The sequence below is a fragment of the Notechis scutatus genome, chromosome 7, assembly GCF_049901735.1.
Source record: "Notechis scutatus isolate UNSWTSFEM ecotype Mainland chromosome 7, rNotScu1.2, whole genome shotgun sequence".
Classification (NCBI taxonomy): Eukaryota; Metazoa; Chordata; class Lepidosauria; order Squamata; family Elapidae; genus Notechis; species Notechis scutatus.
Window position 1 is genome coordinate 24,133,976 of NC_142015.1, and position 26,681 is coordinate 24,160,656.

The following is a 26,681-nucleotide window of genomic DNA, read 5'->3' on the forward strand; positions in this document are numbered from 1 at the left end:
GTCCTCCTCCTCCTCCTCCTCCTCCTCCTCCTCCTCCTCCTCCTCCTCCTCCTCCTCCTCCTCCTCCTCCTCCTCCTCTTTGGCCATTGTCTATCCACTGCAGGATGAAGGCCTCTTCCATATGTTTCCAACCTATATGGTCCTATGCTTTCTTTTGTCAGTTGGGCCAGCCATAGTTGCTGATGTCTTCGATCCATCTTGTTTTCGGTCCCTTTCATGGACGCTTTTGATCAAGTGGGATCAGAGGTGGCATTCAGCAGGTTCTGACCAGTTCTAGAGAACCGGTAGAGGAAATTTTGAGTAGTTTGGAGAACCGGCCAATCCCACCTCTGATTGGCCCTGCCAACCCCATCTATTCTCTGCCTCCCATTGAGTCCTAGCTGATTGCCTGGGTCTCCTTTGGTTGCCCTGCACAGGAGAACGCCCACTAAGCCATGCCCACAGAACCAGGAGTAAAAAAAATTGAATCCCACCCATTCTATCACTACCTTGGTCCACCTGCCCTCAGTTCTTCTTGCTATGTGACCAGCCCATTTCCATTTCAATCCTTTTGCCCTCTCGATCATATCACATACTTTCATTTGTTCTCTAATCCATATGTATGAAATCCCTATGTAACACGTAGTGGGATCTATCTTGGAAGATCACAAAGCTGCTTGCCCATTCAATGTTCATGTTCACGGACTATGACATCGGTAGCCCTTGACTTACGACCACAATTGAGACCAAAATTTCTGCTGCTAAGTAAGACAATTGTCAAGTGAGGTTTGCCTCATCCTACGACCTTTCCTGCTCAAGTCGTTAAATGAATCACTGTAGTTGTTAAGTTAGTGACACAATTGTTATGTAAATCTGGCTTCCCCATTGGCTTTGCTTGTCAGAAGGTTGCATAAGGGTATCGCATGAGCCCAGGATACCGCAAATGGGATACACACCAGTTGTCAGGGTTCCGGGCAGTTACTCCATTTAAATCATGAGCCTCAAGCCACACTCCCAAAACTAAAGAGGATTTATTTGAAGGTAACATTCTACGTCCGGCACTAACCTTGGCGTAGCCAACTCTGAGATACGTAATTCACTGTCACCCTTGATCCTGCTTTCCCCCCCACCCCTCTGGATGTATCATCCAATGAAACACGTCCATAGCCAAGAGTCATCAATCATGCTCTCCAATTAGATTTTTTCAGGCAGAAGCTTCAACCATCTAATCAGTCTCTGAAGAAAATATGAATGGAATGTACTTTCAATTCCACACTGCCGCCTGCTCTTTGAAACTCTTCCCCCCCTTCTTTCTGTTGTCAACTATAACACATGTATACAAAATGTTTTATGAGTTGACATCAGTTTTCAATCAGCTGAATTTTGAACACATGACTATGGGGAGGCAACAGTCGTAAGGGCGAAAAATGGTCCTAAGTCACTTTTTTTTCAGTGCCGTTGTAACTTTGAATGGTTGTTTAGTCAAGGATTTCCTATACAGTCAAGATTTGGAAGTATGAATGAAAGAGGCCACTGCACTGATCCCTTCATAGCCACACTTTCACAATAAAGGGACGCCTTTTCAACAACTACGCATTCAGTGTTCATCCTACCCTTTATAAAAAAAGGAAAGATTAATAGCCTTTGATGGCTCTATTTAAATAAATGCATGCTAAAAAAAAAAAAAAACCTTTTCTTTTGATTGTGCTGCTAAAACACTAATTTGAAATCAAAGACAATTTAAACCTAAAATGTTCATCAGTACAGTTCTCCAAATGACCCAGTCCTTTAGCCCCAATTTTTCTCTCTCTCTCTGCTAGGAAACCATCCTTGAAGAGCTCTCAATGTTTTATTTTTTTTTAAACTCCTACTTTATTGTCTCTTTGTGTATAAGAGAATGACACACTTGGCCCCCCAATTTAATGTGGAGAATTACGAGTTGTACCATTCCAATGGTACAATCAGGATTTCTGACATTAGAAGAAACAATTAATTACCAACATCTGTTTTCAACCCACAATTTTAATTACCTAACCTAGCCATCTGTAATTTTCAGCGCTTTTCCTTGAGTTTCCATTCCTGGCTGCATGATTCAAGGGAGCCACGCTTGGAAGAAAGAACACCTTAACATTTTCAGCGGAAAAAGTTCCACAATCTCTCAGCCCGATTTCTGTAGCTGTCACAAACCTCCTTGTAAAACCCAGCATCCTGAAGGCAGGACAAGAAGCGACGGATGGAAACTAACCAAGGAGAGAAGCAACCTGGAATTAAGGAGGAATTTCCTTCCTTTCATTGCCATTATTCTCGAACACCTGGCATCTGCGTTGCACAGAAACACCACACAAAAAACTCTATAGATAGGAGCTTAGGAGAGAAAGGAAAGTTTTCCCCAAGAACACACAAAAGGTGGGTGGTCACTTCTTTGGAGTAATTTTATGTTCTCCACAAAGTTCAAAGATTGTTGTGGCCCACCAGCAACCGGTGGCACTGGCTGCAGACTCATACAATGAGGAGGTTGGGGAGGAACACGGGCCAGTCCTGGAGTCTGGGGAAGACTCTGATGAGGGCTCTGCACTCAAAGGGAGAGATGGGGGCAGGGTCATCTGACAGTTACCAGCTGCCTTTGAATGGGGCAGAAGAACTGCTGGAGCCTGTTCCAGATGCACACATGCGCAGAGCTGCCAGGAGAAGAGAACAGTTAAGGAACAAGGGTTGACTCAGGAGTAAAGGCACAGGTGGACGGTGAATGGCCCTCCCACAGGGAATAAAGAGGAGCGAAAGGGGAGCGGGGTTTGCAGGAGACAATCAATTCGTTTAATTAGTGTGAAGATTTGTTCGTGCCTCTCAGAGACTCCTTGCCAAACATTTTCTTGTACAGCGTTGCACTGGGAAGCTATTGGCCTGGCAGCTCTCCAAGCCTGATAAGGTCTGTGGTTTAAAAAAAGATATTGGGTAATTATTTGCCTGAAATGGTACTGGCAGTTCCTGGCTTACAGCAGTTCATTTAGGGACCATTCAAACTTACGACGGCACTGACAAAAATGACTTAGGACCGTTTTTCACCGTTATGACCTTGGCAAGCATCCCTGTGGTCACATGATCAAAATTCAGATGCTCGGCAACTGGTTCATGGTTATGACCGCTGTCGTGTCCCAAGGTCACACCCCCCATTTGGCAACATTCTGACAAGTCAATGGGGAGGACAGGCTCACTTCACAACCAAGTTACTAAACTTACTAACTGCGGTGATTCACTTCACATCTGGGGCCAGAAAGGTCATAAAACGGGACAAAACTCACTTAACAAAACGGGACAAAACTCACTTAACAAATGCCTTACTCAACAACAGAAATGTTGGGCTTCATTGTGGCTGTATAGGGAGTGGTGCGGTGGCCTAGAAGCGGAGCTCTCGCCTCACAATCAGGAGGCTGTGAGTTCGATCCTAGGTAGAGGCAGCTATTTCTCTTTCTGGGTGTGATGAAAATGTACCTGCTGAACAAAACTCCGCATTGGTGACAGGAAGGGCATCCGGCCAGAAAACATTCTGCTAGCTCCGTTCAGTTGCCCAGACTCTACCCGCAAGGGATTATGGGGTGTTAAAAGGAGATGATGTTTCAAAGAGATTGTATGGGAGTGGTGCAGTGGCCTAGAGGGCAGAGCTCTCGCCTCACAATCAGGAGGCTGTGAGTTCAATGCTAGGTAGAGGCAGGTATTTCTCTCTCTGGACTCGATGAAATTATATCTACTGAATAAAACTCCGCATTGGCGACAGGAAAGGCACCCAGCCAGTAAACACTTGGCTCCATTCAGTTGCTCAGACTCCACCTTGCAAGGGATTATGGGGTCATTAACAGAATGTTAAGGTGTTGAGATTTAATAGTTGATCAGCTGTTGTAAGGCTGCTGCAAATGCTGATGCAATGAGGATGAGCCAGCAGGGAATTGCCACTTTGTATTCTATCTGCATTGTAGTTCTCCGTGCAAAGTATTGAAGACTGATTGCTTGCCAGGTATTTTCCTACCACGTATATGTATGTATATAGCTGTCTTGTATATAAACCACTGTTAAAAGACAGTGCCTCTGTGTGCTGTGTTGTGTCTCTGGGTTGTCTCACAATAGTAGTCACGCTGCAAACACTGAAGATGGATTGTGGCTGTATAGGGTTTCCTACTTGAGCAAGGGGCTGGACTAGAAGACCTTCAAAGTCCCTTCCAACTCTGTTATACACCTCTGGGGTTTGGAGAGCTTCTGGAAGCCAGCCTCACCTGCTGGCAACTGTTACCAGCCAGAAATGTCAGGCCAAGGAAAAGAAATTGCATTTTTGGCAGTCAGCAAAGTTTGGGGAGGGGGCAGCGAATCAAGCAGAGCCGGGGGGAGAAAATGGGAAGAAGCTCTCCACACACCTTGCTCAAAATTTGAATTTTAACAATCCCTCGGGGACCCACTGAGATAATTTAAACTGTTTTTGAAACAGCTCAATGGTTTCTATGCAGAGGAATGTAACGGCACGCTACCCCACAAACGAGGTAACAATCGCACTGCCTCGCAATTTGGAAATTGGAGTTGAAGTTAAGACAAGAGGCTCAATTTTTTTTATTTGTAAAGCTATTTGTCTCCCCACCCCAGAGCTAATTTTCCCTAGATTTGTGCCTAATACTAAATATGGATTCCCCCAGGAATGGAACCGCAAGGGGACAATTTTGAGAGAAAACTGATTTGGGGAGAAAGCAGATTTCCCACCCACTCCCAATGCTATTATCTCTGCAAACCCCCAAAACTACTTTGGTTTCTGGAAGTTCTAAAAAACAACAACTCATTGAGACCACATCGCCCATATTTCTGTGTGACACCTGGGAAAATCTGTGGAAATGCTAGAAAATAGAAAAAAAGGACTACGTAGTAAAACCAAACTTTTGCGAAGATAAAGTTTTAGCCTCATTAAATTGGGATAATGTTTTTTTAAAAAAAAAAAAACAGAAGAAAACCTGCAAAATTGTCACAGGTAAAAAGCTCAAGAAAAGCCAGACCAGGGGGAGGAGGGAGGGGAGAGAGAAAGGGAGGAAATAGAGAGAGAAATAGAGAGATATAGAGAGACAGAGAGAGAAACAGAGAGAAAGAGGGAGGGAGGGAGGGAGGGAGGAGAGAAATAGAGAGAGAAATAGAGACAGGCAGAGAGAGAGAGAGAGAGACAAAGAGAAAGAAAGAAAAGAAAGAGGGAAAGAAGGAGGGAGGAGAGAAATAGAGACACAGAGAGAAACACACACACACACACAGAGAGAGAGAGAGAGAAAGAGAAAGAAAGAGAAAGAAAGAAAGAGGGAGGGAGGAGAGAAATAGAGAGAGACAGACAGAGAAATAGAGAGACACAGAGAGAAACAGAGAGAGAGAAAGAGAAGGAAAGAGGGAGGGAGGGAGGGAGAGGGAGAGAGAGAGAGAAAGAGAAGGAAAAGGGAGAGGGGAGAGAGAGGGGAGAGAGAGAGAGAGAGAGAAAGAGAGAGAGAGAAGAGAGAGAGAAGGAAAGAGGGAGGAAGGGAGGGAGAGGGAGAGAGAGAGAAACAGAGAGAGAGAAAGAGAAGGAAAGAGGAAGGGAGGGTGGGAGGGAGGGAGAGGGAGAGAGGGAGAGAGGGAGAGGGAGAGAGGGAGAGAGGGAGAGAGGGAGAGAGAGAGAGAGAGAGAGAGAGAGAGAGAGAGAGAGAGAGAGAGAGATCCTTTCCATTCCAGCCTGTCACAATTCTTTGGCTTTATGAACAAGCTTTATTTATATTGCGTTCCGTCTGAGGTATTTAAGCAATGGAGTGATTGTACTTGGTATGCAGAGAAAAAGGGCAATGCATTTCTCTGGATTGAGGGAGAAAAATGGGAGGACAAGGACGAAGAGAGACAGAGAAGGATCTGAGCTCAGTTAAAACCATGGCAGGTTGGAAAACATGCCACCGGGCAGCGAATCTGTCTGGTGCCAGCCGCTCCTGATATTTGAGGGCAGAGGACACCGCCATGCAAATCACATCGTATTATATACCCTCTTAAGAGCCCGGCTGATCTTTCACGCGATCGGGGAAGGGAGAAGATTGAGCGCCTACTTAGGCATTCACATCCCCAGCCTTGTGTAAGAGCCAACGCTACACTCTTCCTACCTTTCCAGACAAGCCATGTGCACCACCATCACCCCCAATTTCCCTCTTCCTTTCTAGGAAAGACTTAGAAGTCATCCCTTCCAGGTGATCTGAAAGGCTTCAAGAGAGAGAGAAAGAAATTCCCAGTGAGGATCTACTAATTGAAATCCAATTTAGGAGGAAGGAAGAGATACGTTCTTCAGGGAGGGCATATGGCCAAGAAGGATGGTGCCATGTTGCAGATGAAAAAGCAACAGATGGAAACTAATCAAGAAGAGAAGCAACCTAGAACTAAGGAGAAATTTTCTGATAGTTGACGCCTTGCCTCCAGAAGTTGTGGCTGTTCCATCACTGGAGGTTTTTAAGAAAAGATTGGACAACCCTTTGCTATAGGGTTTCCTGCTTGAGCAGTGGTTTGGACTACAAGACCTCCAAGGTCCCTTCCAACTCTGTAAATTCTCTTATTCTGTAACGTGGCCATCACTTTTGAGCAGACTTCCCAAATGTAGACATCCTCCAGTTAAGTGGGATTCCCGGAATTCATAGTAATGGTTAAGATGGTTATGGAATCCTGGGGTTGAAGCCCACACATCTGAAGAACATCCAAGTTGAAGGCTGGTAGCACAAACTGAGAAGTAGAACTACATCTTCTGCATGCAGAAGACCTTGGGTTCAGTCGAGAACCTCCTGTCTCCAACTTGAGGAGCTAAGATAGATAGCCAATTAAACATATCTTTGGTTCTGTACCAGACAATTTTGAGGTTTCCAACAAAACAAGTCAGGTGAAGTCCAGACAAGGAATAATGGGTGAATGAACAAGGAGAGATTCAACCTGGAAATAAGGAGAAGTTTTCGGACAATGAGAGCAAACAACCGGTGGAACAGAAGTTGCCTTCGGAAGTTGTTGGAGCTTCATCACTGGAGGCTTTCAAGGGGAGATTGGACTGCCATTTGTTGGGGATGGTGTAGGGTCTCCTGCTTGGGTGGGGAGGTTGGACTAGATGACCTATAAGGTCCCTTCCAACTCTGTTATTCTGTTATTATTCTGTTATTCAGAAGTTGTGGGAGTTTCGTTACTGGAAGCTTTCAAGAAGATATTGGACTGATGTCTGTCAGAAATGGTGTGGGGTATCCTGTTTGGGTGGGGGGTCGGGCTAGATGACCTACAAAGTCCCTTCCAGCTCTATTCTGATTGATTCAACCTAGAGGAGAGATTTCAACCTACGGAGAGATTTCCTGACAGTGAGAACAATCAACCGTTGGAACAGAAGTTGCCTTCAGAAGTTGTGGGAGCTTCATCACTGGAAGTTTTCAAGAAGAGACTGGACTGCCATTTGTCATAAATGATGTAGTAGGGACTCCTGCTTGGGCGGAGGGTTGGGCTAGATGACCTACAAGGTCCCTTCAAACTCTGTTAATCTGAATCTAACCTGTAAGTCTGAAGAGGATGAAAGTTTATGTGTTTGCTTTCCACTAATCAAAACATTTTATAAGCTAATGGAGCAGAAGAACCCCGCTGTTTCCGTTTCTAAAGACCCAAGTGGCCTACTATCCCTTTCTCCAAAAGTCCCATCAGACACTTTTAGGAAACACCTAAGCATGACACAGAGACATAAAGTTGAAGCACAGATAATCCAGAGAGAAATCAGAATATCTCCAAAGAAATCCCAGCAGCTCATATGCAGCTAGTTAATTGGCCCATAAATACTCAATCCTCTAAGTTAACATAAACATTTAGGGGACTACTTTAGGCTTGCAACAAGAGAAGAGAAGAGGGGAGAGGGAAGGAGAGAAGGAGAGGAGAGTGGGGAGGGGAGGAGAGGAGAAAAGAAGAATGGCCACTACAGCAAAGGTCCTACTCTTGAAATCTCCAACTTGAAATCCACAGAGAACGAGGAAGCACAGCTCTCATTTTTGTCATCTAATGTGAGCCATGTAGGTGGGCTGAGTTGAGAGGTTCATAACATTTTAGATCTTCACTTTTTCCCCATTACTGAATCACTTACTCCTTCTTTTCTCCCACACAGGACGTCATTACACTGGAAGGAGTGAGACGAGGACAGATGCATTGGTTTACTTACTGCTGGTCCAGTAAAAGGAATATGGTCACAATTCTCTAACCATGACTGGTTGAGACTCTCTGCAAATTCCTGGAAGAAAGGGTGGGACTGGTTGAAGATAGAAAACCCCATGATGTTCACTCGATCGTCCATAAGGCTGTCCAGTTGCTGGAGAGAAAATTCCTACAAGGAAGCCAAGGATCAAAAAAGCAGAATTAGTATGTTCTTCAACAGTCATTCGACAGGGGGAAAAATATGAAGGGAAGGCATTGCACGAACTGCAAAGACTGGTAAAAACTAGGGAACATCAAGAAACGTCAACAACTATTTATTTATAAATTTCTGGGGGAAAAAAAAGAATTCAAAATCCTCATCTGTTCCAAACATGACCAGGAGGAAGTCATGCGTAACATCAAAACTGAGAAGGTCTTAGCTTCTGTCTTTATGAATCTCGCTGGAGAATCCAACCTCTATCTCCATAAAAAATAAAATAAAATAAAGGCTCATCTTCACTTCACAAACGGGGACTGACCTTCACAGATCAAAGGAGGCATTAAAGCTACCATTTCTATGAGCAGTTACAACCATTAAATAAATTATGATCCGGGTCAAGGCAGAAATTTTACCCCTCGTAAATCAGAAATGTAATGCTGGTTTTCTGATGTTTATTTTGGTATGGCAGCTATTATTCTAGCTTTTAAGCAGGTTGGCAAAGACAAACGCAACGACTGACAACTTATCTGTGATGGACAAACTTAAATCAGGGGCCTGAGTGGGGATAATTTTTTTTGGGGGGGGGGGACCGAATTGCATTATTGATAAGCAACACAAAAATTAGCGGCTGCATTATTGAGGTGGTTTGAATGATGCGGTTCTTTGGTTTCCCAGGCAGGTTATTTATTTCCACATAGCACATTGTCAACTTGTGGCATGAGGGCAGATGGCTAATGAGAGCTGCGGCCTGAAGGGATTTCCCATGCAAAGAGTGTGACAACAGTTGTGCCAAACTAGCACGATCTGTCTTTCTCCCTAGACAGGCGCTGGAGGACCAAGAAAAAAAAAATCAAATCTGAGAGGAAACAATGCTCTCTCGAGCCTAGCCAGGAATCCGAGTAGAAAAACACAACTCCAAGTAACAACCTCACAAAGAAAATCAGCCGAGAAACAAAATGACTTTGAATTGCTTGAAATGCAATTCAAAGTCAATTCAAAATGACTTTGAATTCAATGACTTTGAATTGCTGGCATCCTGAGAAATCACCTACATACAAGAAAACAAAAGATTAAAATCAAAAATCAGGGGCCCTGTAAATTGTATGTTGCGGAGACTTCAGTCAGGCGTTTTAAAGCAAGAAGAATGGAATGGAATAGAATAGAATAGAATAGAATAAAAATAGAATAGAATAGAATAGAATAGAATAGAATAGAATAGAATAGAATAGAATAGAATAGAATAGAGAATATATAAAATCAAAATAGAATATAGAAGAATAAGAATACAAGGGAAGAGAGAATAGAACAGAACAGAACAGAGTAGAATAAGTAGAATAGAATAAATAAAATAGAATAGAGAATATATAAAATCAAAATAGAATATAGAAGAATAAGTAGAATATAAGAGAATAGATAATAAATAGAACAGAACAGAATAGAAGAATAAGTAAAATAGAATAAATAGAATAGAACTAATAGAATAGAATAAATAGAATAGAATAAATAAAATAGAATAGAGAATATATAAAATCAGAATAGAATAAAGAAGAATAAGTAGAATATAAGAGAATAGATAATAAATAGAACAGAACAGAATAGAAGAATAAGTAAAATAGAATAAATAGAATAGAACTAATAGAATAGAATAAATAGAATAGAATAGAGAATATATAAAATTAGAATAGAATATAGAAGAATAAGTAGAATAGAATAATAATAGAATAGAATAGAAAATAGAATAGAATAGAGCACACAGAACAGAATAGAAATGAATAGAAGACAGAACAGAATAGAAATGAATAGAATAGAACAGAACAGAAGAATAGAATAGAATAGAATAGAATAGAATAGAATAGAATAGAATAGAATAGAATAGAATAGAATAGAATTCTTTATTGGCCAAGTGTGATTAGACACACAAGGAATTTGTCTCCGATGCATAAACTCCCAGTGTGCATACAAGAAACAAGTGATAAATCATGATCATAATGATAAAATACAAACAATTAGGGGTAAAGTATAGAATTTTTGGAAATCGTGGCAGGAATCAACAAAGAAGAATATTTGTAACTCAGGGTTGAAATTGTGATAGGGAGCTCCAACCTCTGTCATTTAGTGAGTTCACTAAATGGGGTTTCTTTTAACGCTTTGAATATCTTCTTGGTTTTTATTGCAGCCTGGATCCAGCAGTGATTTATTACATCAGCTCCTCCCCTTCCATCTGTTGGCTGTATATGTTTAGCGTTCCTCAAGAGTTTCTTTATCAGCCTGCTTACCATCTCTGCTATCTCCTTTCCAAGGTCTGGAGAGGAAGGAAACAGGGAATCCAGGCTGGCTTGTCTTTGAGCATTCATCTACTAGTTTGAGGATTACCTAAGTCCTCCTGACTCATTGGCACATCTTGATTTCATCCGAGATCAAAAATCTCTCTCGCAAGTCTTCCTGGCTGCATGTGCAATTCCCTTTACCAATTTACGTCAAGAGCTTTATTGGACGGAGAGAGTTCTGCTGCTGATTAATATCCTTCTAATCATTCTTTAAGTGCTCGTTTATGAGGGATTTTATGATCTGACGAGGGGGCAGATTCCAAAATGGGAGACTGGAGGAGAGAATTCAGATGCTGCTGTCATAATGCTCTCAAAAACCCTTGGCATCCTCGAACATTCTCTCTAATTTTTGTGTTGGTTTTTTTTTAATCGCCCACAGCAGATTTTGAGAAGCAAAGAAGATTAAATGATATCTCGACTCTGGAATGGCACACTATTCCTGTTTCTTTTCCCTGCAAATTTTCTGTTTCCCCATCCAACAAAAATGAATGTTCCTTAATCTCAGTTAAGGGGGAAAAGAATTCCAAAGAAAATCAATGAACCCTCCTTTCTCCATATGTGTGTGTGTGTGTGTGTGTGTGTGTGTGTGTGTGTGTGTTAATATGTGCACTTGAACTCCCAGAATTCCCTAGCCAGCATTGCTGGCTGGAGATTTCTGGAAGGTAAAATATGTGTGTGTGTGTGTGTACATAGATAGATTAGATAGATATGAATGAATAGATAGATAGATAGATAGATAGATAGATAGATAGATAGATAGATAGATAGATTAGATAGATATGAATGAATAGATAGATAGATAGATAGATAGATAGATAGATAGATAGATAGATAGATAGCATTGCTGGCTGGAGAAATCTGGGAGTTGAATTTGAATATATATGTATATTCAACTCCCAGAATTCTCCAGCCAGCAATGCTGGCTAGGGAATTCCAGGAGTTGAAATCCACCCACCTTAAAGTTGCCACGAATGAGAAACACTAATCTAGACAGAGGACAATATACAATATTGTCAGTACAGGTAGTTCCACAACGGAGCTCAAAATTTCTGTTGCAAAGTGAAACAGTTGTTAAAGTGAATTTCATCCCATTTTACGACTGTTCCTGCAACAGTTGTTAAGTGAATCACTGTGGCTGATAAGTTAGTATGTTAGGGTGGTTGATTGAATCTGTCTTCCCTGTTGATTTTGCTTATCAGAAATATTTTATAATATCTTATAACCAAATAAAAATGTTAGAATCGAAAAGGGGATCACATGATCCTGGACCCCTGTAACAGTCATAAATATGAACCAGTTGCTCATCATTCAAATTTTCATCATGTGGCCATGGGGACTCTGCAATGTGTCAGGGTTCCAATGGACGCCCTAATTAATTCATGACCCTCAAACCATGTTTCAAAATAAATCCAATGATTTATTAGGAGCAACACTTCGGCACTTTTCTCAAGTGTAGTCGGCTCTGCCCTATGTAATTTACTGCCCCACCTACGACCTTGTTCCCCCTTCCTCCCAGGGTGTGTCATAAATCACATTCTCCAACTGGAGCACTTTCGTGGGCTGTAGAAAACACGCCTCTCCGGCTTGCTCTGGTAACCTGGGATACAATCTGGGGGAAGAAATGCATGGAATGTGCTTGTGGTCATAGCAACCGAGGTCCTCCCCCCTCCTGCCTATGGGAGCTCAGGAGCAGTCCAGGAATGCTTTACGAGTTGACACTATAGTCTTCAGTGTGAAAAAAACGGTCATAAGTCACTTTTTCCAGCGATGTAACTTTGAATGGTCACTAAATGAACTGTTGTAAGTCGGGGAGTGCCTGTAGTTGACGATCTTCACCATCCATCAAAGCTGTGAAAAAGGATCTACTTTCAAATATGGATCCCCATTGGCACCCTTCCCACCAACTCTCCTAAAGGAAATTGTCTTTCTTTTGGAAAATACATTTCCTTCTCTTTCAGAATTCAAAGCCCTTCCCTTACTATAAAATAAATACTAAGCTGCTAAATCAATTTATCATTCTTACGCCATTGGAAAAACATTGCCATTTATTCCCTAAATTGTACTAGATTACACTAAGTGCTTTATGACTTTAAAAAAAACACAGAGAAAAGGATTGGCTTACTTATAACATATTAACTATGTCAATAACCACAGAATAAACTGCAATTTAAAATTGAAAAAAATCAATTCCCCCTTCCAAAACGTAGTTGCCTTGATATAGATGGGTTTTGGGGTTGGGTTTTTGTGTGTGTGTGTGTGGAAGTTTATGCATTACTGTACATGCACAATTTTTTTTCCAATTATTCCTGCCTTGGATAGCGTCCATTGCAAATGTTCCAGAAATGCAAACATGTCCAGGGTTGACTCACAGAAGTATTATCAATTTGATTAAATCGGTTTCGTTAAATCTTTTTCTAAATGTTATCTGGCAGTCTAGCAATCTGGCATCAGAATCTGCTATCCCGGTGGCTCTCGACTTATGATGGGAATGGAGGCCAATATTTCTGTTGCTAAGCAAGACGGTAATGGGTTTCACCCCATTTTATGATATGTCTTGCCACAGTTGTTAAGTGAACCACTGTGGTTGTGAAGTTAATACACAGTCGTTGAGGGAATCTGGTTTCCTCATGACTTCGCTTATCAGAAGGTCGCAAAAGAGGATTACATGACCCGACCAGGTCACTGCAACCTGTCATGTCCCTGTCAGAGTCTGAATCCGAGGAGGAAGACAAACAGCTGACAGGGAGTGGGAGAGTGGCTCCATTGGATTTGGAGGGAGCTGGGGAAGAGAAAAGTCCGGTTGGGCAGAGCAGGAGAGAGGTAGAACAAGGGAGAAAGAGTTCAGAGGAAGGCCCAGGCCCACCCCCTCTTCATCCTAGGGCACACAGGGAGGAATGGAGAAGGGAGCAACATGGGTTGCGTGGCTTATGGGGGAGGAAAGGGCCCTGATTCCCTTCATTAGCCACAAGGAAGAGAGTTTAAAAGAGATGCATGCTGAGTGCAGCAACTGCTGGGAACAAACGTGAGTTTATCTTGTGTTGACTTTGGTTATCTGCATTCCTGGCATCCTCCCAACCATGTTGAATTACTACCGTTCCTTCATTTCTGGAATTCTTGCTCCTGCCCTGCCGTACTAATTACCTCATCTTGCCTTGATTGGACTTATAGTTACAGTTTTTGTTGATCATGTTTTGGACTTGAATCTCTGCAGCCCAAGGCTGTTCCTGGGAGAGTTTTTCTCCAGCCCAGAAGGTAACCAGGACACTGGGGGCAAACTTGGAGCTAATAAAGGGACTCCTACTGATTGTCTGATTGTGTTGCCTTTGTGCCATGCCTCGGATCATTCACACAACCATCATAACCATGAGTCAGTGGCCAAGCATCCGAATTTTGATCACGTGACCATGGGGATACTACAATGGTCATAAGTGTGAAAGGTCACTTGTTGTCATGCCCCTGGTGGAGACTGACTCTGAGGAAGAGGAGGAACAGCCAACAGGGAGTGGGAGTGTGGCTCCAGAGGTGGTGGAGGAGGCTGGGGAAGGGCGGAGGCCGGCTGAGCAGTCAGAGGAGGATCCAGGCCCATCCCCTATCCATCCTAGGTCACGCAGGGAGGAGAGGATCAGGGAAAAGCGAGGTCTACTCGAGAGGAGATTACCATGATCCTCCTTGTGGCTTGCAGCTGGGAGCTATGTATATAAGTTTGTAACTGCGCCATCAGAATTGCTGGAGTCAAAGTTTAGTGTTTACTCTGAAAGAGCTTTATCTTTGCTGGCGTTCTTCCCATGGACTCTCCTCGGTTATTTTCCTGGAGTTTATGATTAATTATCTTGGCTTGCTTCGGAACTCTCCTCAATGCGGTTTGTTTGGGTTTTCTGTTTGCCGCATTATTTACTTTTGTGACTTTAAACTGTGCCTAATAAAACAGTGAAGTTAAGTTGAAGGCCTTACCGGACTTTAATATATGTTTTGGGTTTGGGGTTATTTTGAGAGACTACGGGTCATCACACTTGTTTCACTGCCGTTGTAACTTCAAAAGGCCACTAAATGAATAGTTATAAGTGGAGGATTACCTGTAATAGGTGAGTCTAATCAGGGTGCCCATAGACAGCCAGGTTAATAAACTTAACCATGTTGTTAGAGTACATACATGGACTTTGGGGATTTCAAAAGTCAGTTTCAAACTTCAAGACACAACACAAGAACTACAATTCAAAACAAAAACCCTGGAACAACAGGTGGAAATAGACAAAGGGAGAATTGTTTGAAGATTAATAGAGTATATGTATATTTAAAAGGGAGGATATTAACATATTCTCCCTTTCAAATATATGGAGAAAGCAAATTACAGAGATGAAGTGGATTCAGTTATCCTGGAGGTGGAAGGCCAGAGTTTTCGAAATCTGACGACTATTAATCTTCATTACTGCCTATGAAAATCCAATGCACTTATGCTCATTTCCTTCTGAGCTTTTCTCAGAGTTGGCCTCAACAATTGAAGAAATTCAACACTGGGTTATTTCTGGGGAAAGTAGAGGTGGAACCACTGTATGGAGAGCAGCTGGGACCAGGCAGATCTCTAGCTTTTGTTCTCCTGCAGTTCTCGCGTTGCTTCAAATATAAACAGAGAGCAAACTGTACTTCCTTCTAGCATTGATGATGTTACCTAGTTGGGTAGTGAAATGTCTGCAAGAAAAGAGCCAAGCTCAGAGAAAACCATAGTCCTCCTCCTCCTCCTCTCTGCAAACTCTACTTCCTTCTAGCATTGATGACATTATCTAGTTGGGTGATGAAACGTCTGCAAGAAAAGAGGCAAAATCACAGAAGACTAAGGACCAGAATGGATGTATCTAATGGATAATGGCATCTTTGACCAAATTGTTTTGCATATGGAGCCATAGATAATGGACATCTTACATTTCAGCCTCCTCCTCCTCACAAACCCTACTTCCTTCTAGTACTGATGACGTTACCTAGTTGAGTAACGAAACATCTGCAAGAAAACAGCCAAGCTCAGAGAGCACCAAGGACCCACTGTTCTCCTCCTCCTCCTCTTCTTCCTCCTCCTCCTTCTCTCCTTTCTGCAACCCCCACTTCTTTTTGCCACTGATGAGGTTACCTAGTTGGGTAATGAAACATCTGCACGAAAATAGCCAAGCTCAGAGAGAACCAAGGATGCCACTTCTCTTCTTCCTCCTCCTCTCTTCCTCCTCCACTCCACCAACTCTACTCCCTTCTAGCACTGATGGTGTTACCTTGTTGGGTAATGAAACACCTGCAAGAAAACAGCCAAGCTTGGAGAGCACCAAGGACCCCCACTGTTCAACCCTGAGCCCCAAATATTCTCTTGCTACCAGAGAGATTCTCTCTCGGTACCAACTTCAAATCCATCCCCAGCCATGGAAGCTCAGAACGCTCACCTTGGGCCATTTCTCTCTCCCGGCATCACACCTTAAGTGGTGAGGAGAAGAAAATGGCAGCCTGCTACACATGACCCACTGAATTCCAGGAGGGGGGGGGGAAGCAGGATGGAAACCGATCAAAAATAAATATTCATCTGGGGTTCCATGGCAGCTCTGATCTTCCAGCAGGCGCTGAGATTTGGTCTCCCGTTCTCCACCAGCGATGCTTGTTTTCGTTGCCTGAGTTTTTCTCTCCACTGAGCTGTCTAATTAGGAGGATTTAAAGTAGGGCTGACTCACCATCTTTATGGAAGCCAGCCAGCCAGCTAGCCTGGCACCTTCCCTAAAACCCACAACAATGCAGCCATAAAGTCTAATTGACATCCAGTACTGGGGTTGGGGTGTGTGTGGAGGAACGGAGTCAAGAATCTGGAGAAACTTCTGCCTCCGACTTCGAATGCAAAGAGCTGATCTCCAAAATGTTTCCCCAAGATGACAAGCACGCCGCTGGCCTCCTGACCCCTTGAATGACTGTGACTTTTCCCATGTCAATCTTCATATTCTTAAATTGAAATTTATAATAGTGCCTCTCCCTTTTTGGATGGCCAGCGTCTCCTCCCCTTTGCGCTCCTCGCTCCTCTGGGCCCTTTGACTGAGGTGGGCCTGCCGTTTGCTGTCAACTTGATTTTATGTCTCATTCCCCCCATGTCCCCCCCATAGATCTTGATTGGGATCATTAGTGACTTGATAATCCCTCTAGATTTATTAGCTTAAATAGCTCCACTCCCATCTCCTGTCCACATTTAAATATTGCTTAATTTCCATGAATCTCTCTTCCATCTGTCCACGTTTCTATCCAGCTACTTTTTCTTTCCTAATTAACCCTGTCAAGACTGCATGGAGGTGAGAATTAGATTATTTTGATAAATTAATCAATACACAAGAGGAAGAAGTTTAAGGCCTCTATTTTAGAACTGTCCTTGCAATAACATTAGATTTCTAACCAAGGGTCTACAGTTTGGCCCAATAAAGTTAATCCTGGACATTATTAATGCGATTCAAAAACAAATAAACACACATTAAGTTTGTATCAAGTTGTGCACTGCTGTTGGTGATAGAGAAGCACAGCTTCTAATCTGAGCCATGTCCTGGAAGAGAACAGCCTTGGAGTCACTGTGACAGTGTTCTTCTGCCTTGTACCACCAGCAACTCAACAAATTAGAAGTACTTTGCTTCCAGCCAAGAATGACAATTTGATTAGCACAAACCTAAGTTCCAGCCATGTTCAGAATAGAGTAGAGTAGAGTAGAACAGAACAGAACAGAATAGAATAATAAGAGTTAGACAGGATCTTGGAGGTCTACTGGTCCCACCTTCTGCTCGTCCAGGTCACAAAATGAGGCAAAACCCACTCAATGACTATCTCACATAGCCACCTAAATTTGAGACTCCATTGTGCTTGTTACGTCAAGGATTACGGGTAGCGGCGTTTTTCAACCTTGGCAACTTTTAAGTTGTGTGGATTTCAATTCCCAGAATTTGCCAGCTGGGGGAATTCTGGGAGTTGAAGTCCACACATCTTAAAGTCACCAAGGTTGACAAACATTAGCCTAGAGTAGTACCCTACTCCCTCATGTATTCACTTTAGTCAGGCCTGAAAGACAGGAAGCAATTGTGAGAAAGCTGACGAGGAACAGAGAGCCTCAAATGTTAGAAGTCCACCTAAACCAGAGGGGGGGAGGAGGGGTAAAAGCAGATCTTTTGGTGATAGACCCTCTTCAATTTCTCCTCCTACCCTAAGACCCTCCCAAGAAGGCCTTCTCCTTCTTGCTGATCAATGGTGTGCTTCAAAAACTTCTCCTACCAGTTTGGAGCTTGCTTTGGGGCACATGCGCAGCACTCAAACTCCGTCCTCTGAATCAAGGCCGGTGAGCTGTGGAGGCGCACCTATTGCACGCACACACCAAACACGCAGATCGCGCGTGCTCGAAAGGCTCAGAGGCAGCCCTTCCCTGGTGATCTGTGCTGGTTTTTTTTAGCTCAGCTCAGGCGCAGCAATGTGATCTGCCACACGAATCATCTGAGCTAATAAACAGCAGAATATAGGAGAGGTGAGAGGTAAGAGCAGGGGTGGGTGGGTGGGTGGGGCCAGTCAAAATTTTCATGACCGGTTCTCCAAACCAGTCAAAATTTTCACCACTGGTCCGCCAGGACACCGGTCAGAACTGTCTGAATACCACCTCTGTTGCTGATCCATTCCTGCCTCCTAAATTCAAATTATTGCAACGTCCTCCTTGTCTCTTCCACCCAAATAATGAGCATACTCCGTTTGCCTCTTTGCAAGCACGATCACACTCTCGATCAAACACAGACACACAGACAGACAGACACACACACAACATAAATATTCATTGAAATTATAGAAACTGATCGTCACCAAGGTTAGAAGGCAATTCTTATTAATCACCTCATCGGTCCGCTTGCATCCAAAGCAACGGAGAATTCATTATCTCTAAACCCGCATTAGCAAAAAAAAAAAAAAAAAGTGCCACAACTCATTTGGAGGATTTCAGGAGGTGGTTGTTCTCTGCTTTCTCCCGCCCTTCCAACTCCCTCGGTTCCTCTACCTGGAATACAGGTAGCCCTCGACGTGCAACAGTTCATTTAGCAAGCATTTGAAGCTCCGACGGCCCTGGGAAAAAAGCAACTTAGGACTATTTTTCAGACTCAAGACCATTACAGCCTCCCCATGGTCATGCTATCAACTCCTAAAATATTTCTATGGTCTTTTTAGAGTTGCCAACAGAAAGGGAGCGGGGAGCAGTGCGGCAGCTTGCAAACCGAAAGTGCATTCCATAAATGTTTTCAAAAATAGTCACTAGGTGACTGAAGTTTCTGCTGAGCAAAGATCTAACTGGAGAACATGATTGATGACTCTTGGCTATGGATGGGTGTGTCCCATTGGAGAATATGAATTACGATAGACCCAAGAGGTGGGGGGGAAAACCAGGGTCAAGGGTGACAATGAATTATATGAAGTGAGGGCAGCCAAAAGCCAACTCATAAAATATTTCTCTGGTCTTTTTAGAGTTGCCAACAGAAAGGGAGAGGGAAGCAGTGTGGCAGCTTGCAAACTGAAAGTGCATGCCATAAATGTTTTCAAAGATAATAACTAGGTGAGTGAAGTTTCTGCTGCTCAAAGATCTAACTGGAGAACATGATTGATGACTCTGGGCTATGGATGTGTCCCATTGGAGAATATGAATTACGATACACCCAGGGGGTGGAGAGAAAACCTGGGTCAAGGGTAACAGTGAATGATGTGTCTCAGAGTCGGTTACACCCAGGCAGTGCCGGACATGTTAACTCCCAATAAATTCTTTTGAAGTTTTGGAAGTTTGGCTCGAGACACATGATTTAAATGGGGGTAACTACCGGAATCCTGACACATGCGATTTACATTTGGATGCTCAACAACGGACTCATATTGATGACGATTGCAGCATCCCGGGGGGGGGGGTCACATGATCCCCTTTTCCGACCTTCTGACAAGCCAAATCTATGCGGAAGCCAGATTTACTGAACAACCAAGTTATTAATTTAACAACAGAAGGGATTCAAAGTCGTAAAATGGGGGAAAACACACTTTTTCTGTGCCGTCGTCACTTCAGTCACTAACTGACTTGTTGTAAGTCAAAGACTCCCTGTATTTTACGGCCGCTCCATATTTAAGAGGGGTGGGTGGGGTGTAAATCCAAACTCTGCAGGCCATCTTCTATTTATAGTCTAGAATAACAGAGTTGGAAGGTACCTTGGAGGTCTTCTAGTCCAACCCCCTGCCTAGGCAGGAAACCCTACACCACTTCAGACAAAGGGTTATCCAACAGCTTCTTAAAAACTTCCAATGTTGGAGCAGTCACAACTTCTGGAGGCAAGTTTAATTGTTCTCATTTTCAGAAAATTTATCCTTAGTTCTAAGTTGCTTCTCTCCTTGATGAGTTTCCATCCATTGCTTCTTTTTCCTGCCTTCTGGTGCTTTGGAGAGTAGCTTGACTCCCTCTTCTTTGGGGCAGCCCCTGAGATATTGGAAGACTGTTATCATGTCTCCCCTAGTCCTTCTCTTCATCAGACTAGACATACCCAATTCCAGCAACTGTCCTTTATATGTTTTCGCCTCCCGTCCCCTAATCCTCTTGGTTGCTCTTCTCTTCTGAAAGAGCCAAACTCCACATCCTCTCAACTGGAACAGACCCATTTTCATCCATCAGGCGCTTTAGAGGGGGAACAGGAAAGGAAACACTTACCAGATTAGTGAAGATGTATGTATAATAGGCTGACACCATTCCCAGTTCAGCTGCCTGTAACGCAGAGGATATGAGAAATCAAAGCATGGTTAAATCACAGCCTGACAAGATCCTTCCTGCTCTGGTCTGCGATGCCTCCTAATTTGAAGCTAACTCAGGTACCCCTGAAAGAGTTGGGAAGCCCAGACCGCAAAGCAGGAATTCTGCCCTTGAATTCCACTATTTTCAACAAGGTTTACCCCTCAGGAAAAAAAACAAAAACAGTCCCCAGGATACTAGGATAATGGCTTAATGACCAACTCTACCGTTGGCTCCTCTTTCTGATGTTGGCCCTTCCACGTTGGGTGAATTTCTTCAAACAATATTGCAACCAAGAACATCTATACTGGCTTGGAGGAGGTTTGAAGGGGACTGGGAAGAGAGCTGTCAGTATTTAATTAGTATTCTCTCTCTCTCTCTCTTTTCTCTCTCTCTCTCTCTGTGTGTGTCTCTCTCTCTTCTCTTTCTCTCTCTGTCTCTCTTTGTCTGTCTCTTTCTTTCTCTCCCTTTCTCTCTCTCTTTCTCCCTCTCTCTTTCTCTCTCTCTCTCTCTCTCTCTCTCTCTCTCTCTCTCTCTCTCTTCTCTCTTTCTCTCTGTGTCTTTCTCTTTCTCTCTCTCTCTTTGTCTGTCTCTTTCTTTCTCTCCCTTTCTCTCTCCCTCTCCTTCCCTCCCTCCCTCTCTCTCTCTTGCCTCCTATTCTTCCTCTAAAGAGCTCATCCTTTTTCCCCCCTAAGCACACGCTAGGAAGGAGAACAAATGTGAGGATCATTTCCTGCCCTGGCCCCCAAGTCTTTCAAACACCACTTTCCAATTTTGCAGCTGCTCACTTCTCCTGGGATGGGAGCAGGACTGTCGGTTTTGAAGTCTGAGAAGCCATAGAAACTATCCCGAAGCAAAAGATTGTTTGTAATTGAGGGCTTTTGGTTCTCTCTTTAGCCGTTTGTCACCTGGATGGCTTTTTTAAAAAGAAAAAGGAAGAAAGAACGAAAGAAAGAAAGAAAGAAAGAAAGAAAGAAAGAAAGAAAGAAAGAAAGAAAGAAAGAAAGAAAGGGAAAGAAACCTCCACGCTTCTGCACCACCGCAGGCAACAGTTTCAAATGGGCTGCACTTAAAAACATATTTGCAAATGCAAATGAAGATTGCCTTCTCTCTCTCTCTCTCTCTCTCTCTCTCTCTGACTCTCTTTCTTTCTCTCTGTCTGTTTCTTTCTTTCTCTCCCTTTCTCTCTCTCTCTTTGTCTCTTTCTCTCTTTGTCTGTCTCTCTATCTCTTTCTCTCTTTCTCTCCCTTTCTCTCTCTCTCTTTGTCTCTCTTTGTCTCTCTCTATCTCTTTCTCCCTCTCTCTTCCTCTCTCTCCCTCTCTCTTTCTTCCTCCCTCTTCCTCTCTCCCTTTCTCTCTCTTTGTCTGTCTCTTTCTTTCTCTCTTCCTGTTTCTTTCTTTCTCTCCCTTTCTCTCTCTCTCTCTCTTTGTCTCTGTCTCTCTGTCTCTGTATCTCTTTCTCTTCCTCTCTGTCTTTGTCTCTGTCTATCTTTCCCTTTCCCTTTCTCTCCCTTTCTCTTTTTCTCCCTCCCTCTTGCTCTCTCCCTTTCTCTCTCTTTTTCTCTCTCTTTCTCACTCTCTTTCTCTGTCTCTCTTTCTCTCCCTTTCTCTCTGTCTGTCTATCTCTGTCTCTCCCCCCCTCCTTGCTCTCTCCTCTCTTACACACACACACCAACACAGGCATTGGGAGTGAAGTGACAAATTCTGAATATAATTGTATTTCATTTCAGTTAGTTGCAGATGCAGGTTGCAGATGAGGAGAAGGCAAAGAGAAACCAGGAGAATTTCTGGATTCTAGGAGCACACTGGATGGAAACATCCCCAGGGAGGCCTGCAAGGTGTGATTTAAAAAAAAAAAAAGCCAAAATAAGGACCCTCAGGATGTCATGGAATCAGCCCTGGATTTTGACATACTTTCCTTGCGGTTTCCTCACCCTGCTATTTTTGACTTCTTTTTTTTTTACATACCCTGCCTGTCCCCATCAGGTCTCTTTTCTCTGATTCCCAGGAAGAACACGAGCAGATCTCCAGGCTAGACTGGAACACAGGTAGTCCTCGATTTACAACAGTTCATTTAGTGACCATTCAAAGTTACCACGTCACTAAAAAAAAATCGAGGGACAGCTGTTTTTCCCATTTTTTTGCAGCATCCCGGCGGTCACGTGATCAAAATTCGGAGGCTTGGCAACGGCATGGACTTATGACAGTTGCAGTGTCATAAGGGGCTCACGTGATTCCCCCTTTTGCGACCTTATGACAAGCAAAGTCCATGGGGGAGCCGGATTCACTTAACAACCGGGCAAACTGCAGGGCTGCATTTCACAACGGGGGCACAATAGGTCGGCAAATGGGGTCAAACTTTCTGAACAACTGCTTCACTCAGGCAGAGAAATTTTGGGCTGAATTTGTGGTTGGACGTTGAGGACTACTACCACCTCTTACGATACTAGGCAACACAGTACCACCAGTAGAGACCTTTAAATTTCTAGGTTCTATCATATCACAAGACCTAAAATGGACACCTAACATCAAAAACGTCATCAAAAAAAGCACAACAAAGAATGTTCTTTCTGCGACAACTCAGGAAGCTCAAACTGCCCAAGGAGCTGCTGATCCACTTCTACAGAGGAAGGATTGAGTCTGTCATCTGCACCTCTATAACTGTCTGGTTTGGTTCTGCAACCCAACAAGACAGACACGGACTTCAGAGGAAAATTAGGACTGCAGAAAAAACACTTACTACCAACCTGCCTCCCATGGAAGACCTGCATCCTGCACGAGTCAAAAAAGGACTGTGAAAATATTTACAGACCCCTCACATCCCGGACATAAACTGTTTCAACTCCTTCCCTCAAATCGACGCTATAGAGCCCTGCACACCAGAACAACTAGACACAAGGACAGTTTTTTCCCCCAACGCCATCCCTCTGCTAAACGAATAATTCCCTCAACCCTGTCCAACTATTCACTAAGTCTGCACTACTACTACTATTAATCTTCTCATCACTCCTTATCACCCCTCTCTGCCCACTTGTGACTGTACGACTGTAACTTTGTTGCTATCTATATTGACTGGCTCCTAGTATGATTTGATTGCTTATTGTACCCTATGACTATTATTAAGTGTTGTACCTGATGATTCTTGACTCTTGATGAATGTATGTTTTCTTTTATGTACACTGAGAGAATTTGCACCAAGACAAATTCCTTGTGTGTCCAATCATACTTGGCCAATAAAGAATTCTATTCTTCTATTCTATTCTATTCTATTCTATTCTATTCTATTCTATTCTATTCTATTCTATTCTATTCTATTCTATTCTATTCTATTCTATTCTACTCTACTCTACTCTACTCTACTCTATTCTAATTCTAATTCTATTCTACTCTACTCTACTCTACTCTACTCTACTCTACTCTACTCTACTCTACTCTACTCTACTCTATTCTATTCTATATCCTACGTATGGGGCCTCCCTCTGAAATCTGGAAGTTTAACCTGGTAGCCACTTGGCTTTTTAAAAAGGAACTCAGATAAAAACATGGATCAAGGACAAGCTTCTGGTTTCTGATTTCCTCCCAGGCTCAACTCCAACTGCTGTTCTTCACCTGATCCTCTAAGTAGCCCATGCCTAGATTATGAACACAGGGGTTGAGGCTGCTTCCCTTGGTTCCTGGGTTTGCAGATATAATGCTGGTGGTTTTTTTGTTTTCTTTTTGTTTTAACCGTTGTGCTGTAAAAATGAGCTACCTCTTTGTTGCTTCCTCCTCTGTTAAATTACCTTTCAGTTCTCGCTGAGCATTTCTGGGCTGAAAGGAAACGCTTCTGGGGGGAAAAAAAATCACAGAAGCTCTTCACCTGTTTTTAGGCAAGATGCAACATGAGCCTGCTTGTTACCAAGGAGCTCAGCTTGCCATATTTTTCCAGGCTTGTTGACTTTGAGTAATCCAGAGGCCAGCTGGGAAAACACACTTTATTCCCGCCACGTTTCATCTCAGAGTCACACACTGTTTGCACAGAGCCGCAACTGCCATGTAGAGCCCAAATAGAGGAGGGTGAAAAAAAGGGGGACACTAAGAAAGATTCCCAGGTGACCAACATGATCTCCTGTCCCACCGATTGCTTCAGATCAAGGGAGGTACTAATACCACTCTATAAAGCCTCAGTAAGACCACACCTAGAGTACTGCATCCAGTTTTGGTCACTACACTGTAAAAAAGATGCTGAGACTCTAGAAAGAGTGGAGAGAAGAGCATGATTAGGGAACTGGAGGCTAAAACATATGATGAATGGTTGCAGGAACTGGACCTGGTTAGTCTAGTGAAGAGAAGGACTCCAGGGGAGACATGAGAGCAGTCTTCCAATATTTGAGGGGCTGCCAGAGAGAGGAGGGGGTCAAGCTATTTTCCAAGGCACCTGAAGTCCAGACAAGGTATAATGGGTGAATGAACAAGGAGAGATTCAACCTGGAAATAAGGAGAAATTTTCTGACAGTGAGAGCAATCCACCAATGGAACAGTTTGTCCTCGAAGTTGTGGGAGCTTCATCACTGGAAGCTTTCAAGAAGAGACTGGACTGCCATCTGTCAGAAATGGTGTAGGGTCTCCTGCTTGGGCAGCAGGGAGGTGTTGGACTAGATGACCTACAAGGTCCCTTCCAATTCTGTTAATCTGTTAATTATGTGCCTCCTTTTTAAGCTTGGGATGGGCAGGCACATCTGTGTTTTTCTTGCTTCTACCTTTGAAATCAGGTGCTTTCAATTCCAATCAAAGAAACACCAGCAATTATTTTCTTTGGCTTTCTGGAAACAAGCATGCTAGTGGGTGGAAACCAAGATGGTTTTCTCAGACAATGAAGCATTCGTGCCTCTCAAAATCCTGAGGGAGGAGGGTATGGACTGAAAAGAAGTTGGCCAAACAGAATGGATGAATAAAATGAGTTTTAAGATTGAGAAGGTAAATGGTAGGGTAAGGTATGAAGGGAAGCTACCCAGAGAAGTGAGATGTGTGGCATATAAATTTAACGAATAAATAAAATATCTGGAGAGCACTATGACAAACATGAGAGAACCAGTTTGGTCTAGTGATTAAAACACCGGGCTAGAAACCAGGAGATGGTGAGTTCTAGTCCCGCCTTAGGCATGAAGTCAACTGGGTGACTTGGAGAAAAATCACCAGGAGACAGTGTGTTCTAGTATTGCTCTAGGCATGAAAACTGGCTGGGTGACTTCGGGACGATCACCAGGAGATGGTGAGTTCTAGTCCTATCTTGGGCATGAAGCCAACTGGGTGACTTGGAGGAAAACCACCAGGGAATGGTGAGTTCTAGTCTTTCCTTAGGCATGAAAGTCGGCTGGATGACTTTGAGCCTGTCACTCTCGGCCCACTATATAAGGCTCAAGGGACAAGCCAATCGGTCAATTCCTATTGCCACCAATGGATCACTACTTGATCGATCAGTTAATAAAGAACCCTGAACTTGCAGGAAAATGCCAGCAAGGAAGAAAAAAAAACCTCAATGACAAATATGAATTGTATGTGGCTTCTAAATAGGTATATCAAGATATGGAATGAAGATCAAGAAGATATGTTAAGATGAGAGAAATTACTACTGTCATTGCTGGGAAGAATCTCTGTGATAAAAGTGAGTGTCTCGTCTGAAAGGATGTTTTTCTTTCAGACAATACCTGTTTTGACAACTGATGTGCTGTTTAAACAGAGGCAGAAGGATATATCTAAAATTGTTAGGCAGGGGAAACAACCACACGTTAAATATAAGGTGTTACAAGATACAAAGGGAAGAGGAGGATTGGAGTTTGCCCAATTTGAAATTGTATTTGGCAGCTTGCTGTTTGGTTGGGATGGATGACTTTGGGGCTGTCACTCTTCTGAGAAATAGAAGGCTTTTGGAATTAGAAGAACATGTCCTGAGTTTTGGGTGGCATGGATGTTTGCGACACAACAAAGTCAAATGTCTGGATTTTAAAAATCCTTATGTTTAGGCGAGGGGCGGCATGGTGGCTCAGTAGTTAAGATGCTGGGTTTGTTGACTGGAAAGCCAGCAGCCCATGTTTGAGACCCAAGGGCCATGCAGTGGGTGAGCTCCCATCCTCAGCCCAGCTTCTGCCCACCTAGCAGTTTGAAAGCATGCAAATGCAAGTAGATAAATAGGTACCACTTCGGTGAAAAGGAAAAAGCTCTCTGT

At 43.2% G+C, this 26,681-nt stretch overlaps 1 protein-coding gene across 2 annotated transcripts in view; it reads right to left on the reverse strand.

The window, feature by feature from the left end:
- Nucleotides 1-26,681, reverse strand: part of GRIK4 (glutamate ionotropic receptor kainate type subunit 4) — a 364,998-nt gene that overhangs the window by 82,015 nt on the left and 256,302 nt on the right. For both annotated transcript variants that reach the window (XM_087970153.1, XM_087970154.1), the window contains exons 7-8: nt 20,399-20,452; nt 8,174-8,335 (exon numbers count right to left, since the gene is read on the reverse strand). In XM_087970153.1, coding sequence (XP_087826279.1) covers nt 8,174-8,335; nt 20,399-20,452 — 216 coding nt within the window. The remainder of the gene's footprint in view (nt 1-8,173; nt 8,336-20,398; nt 20,453-26,681) is intronic.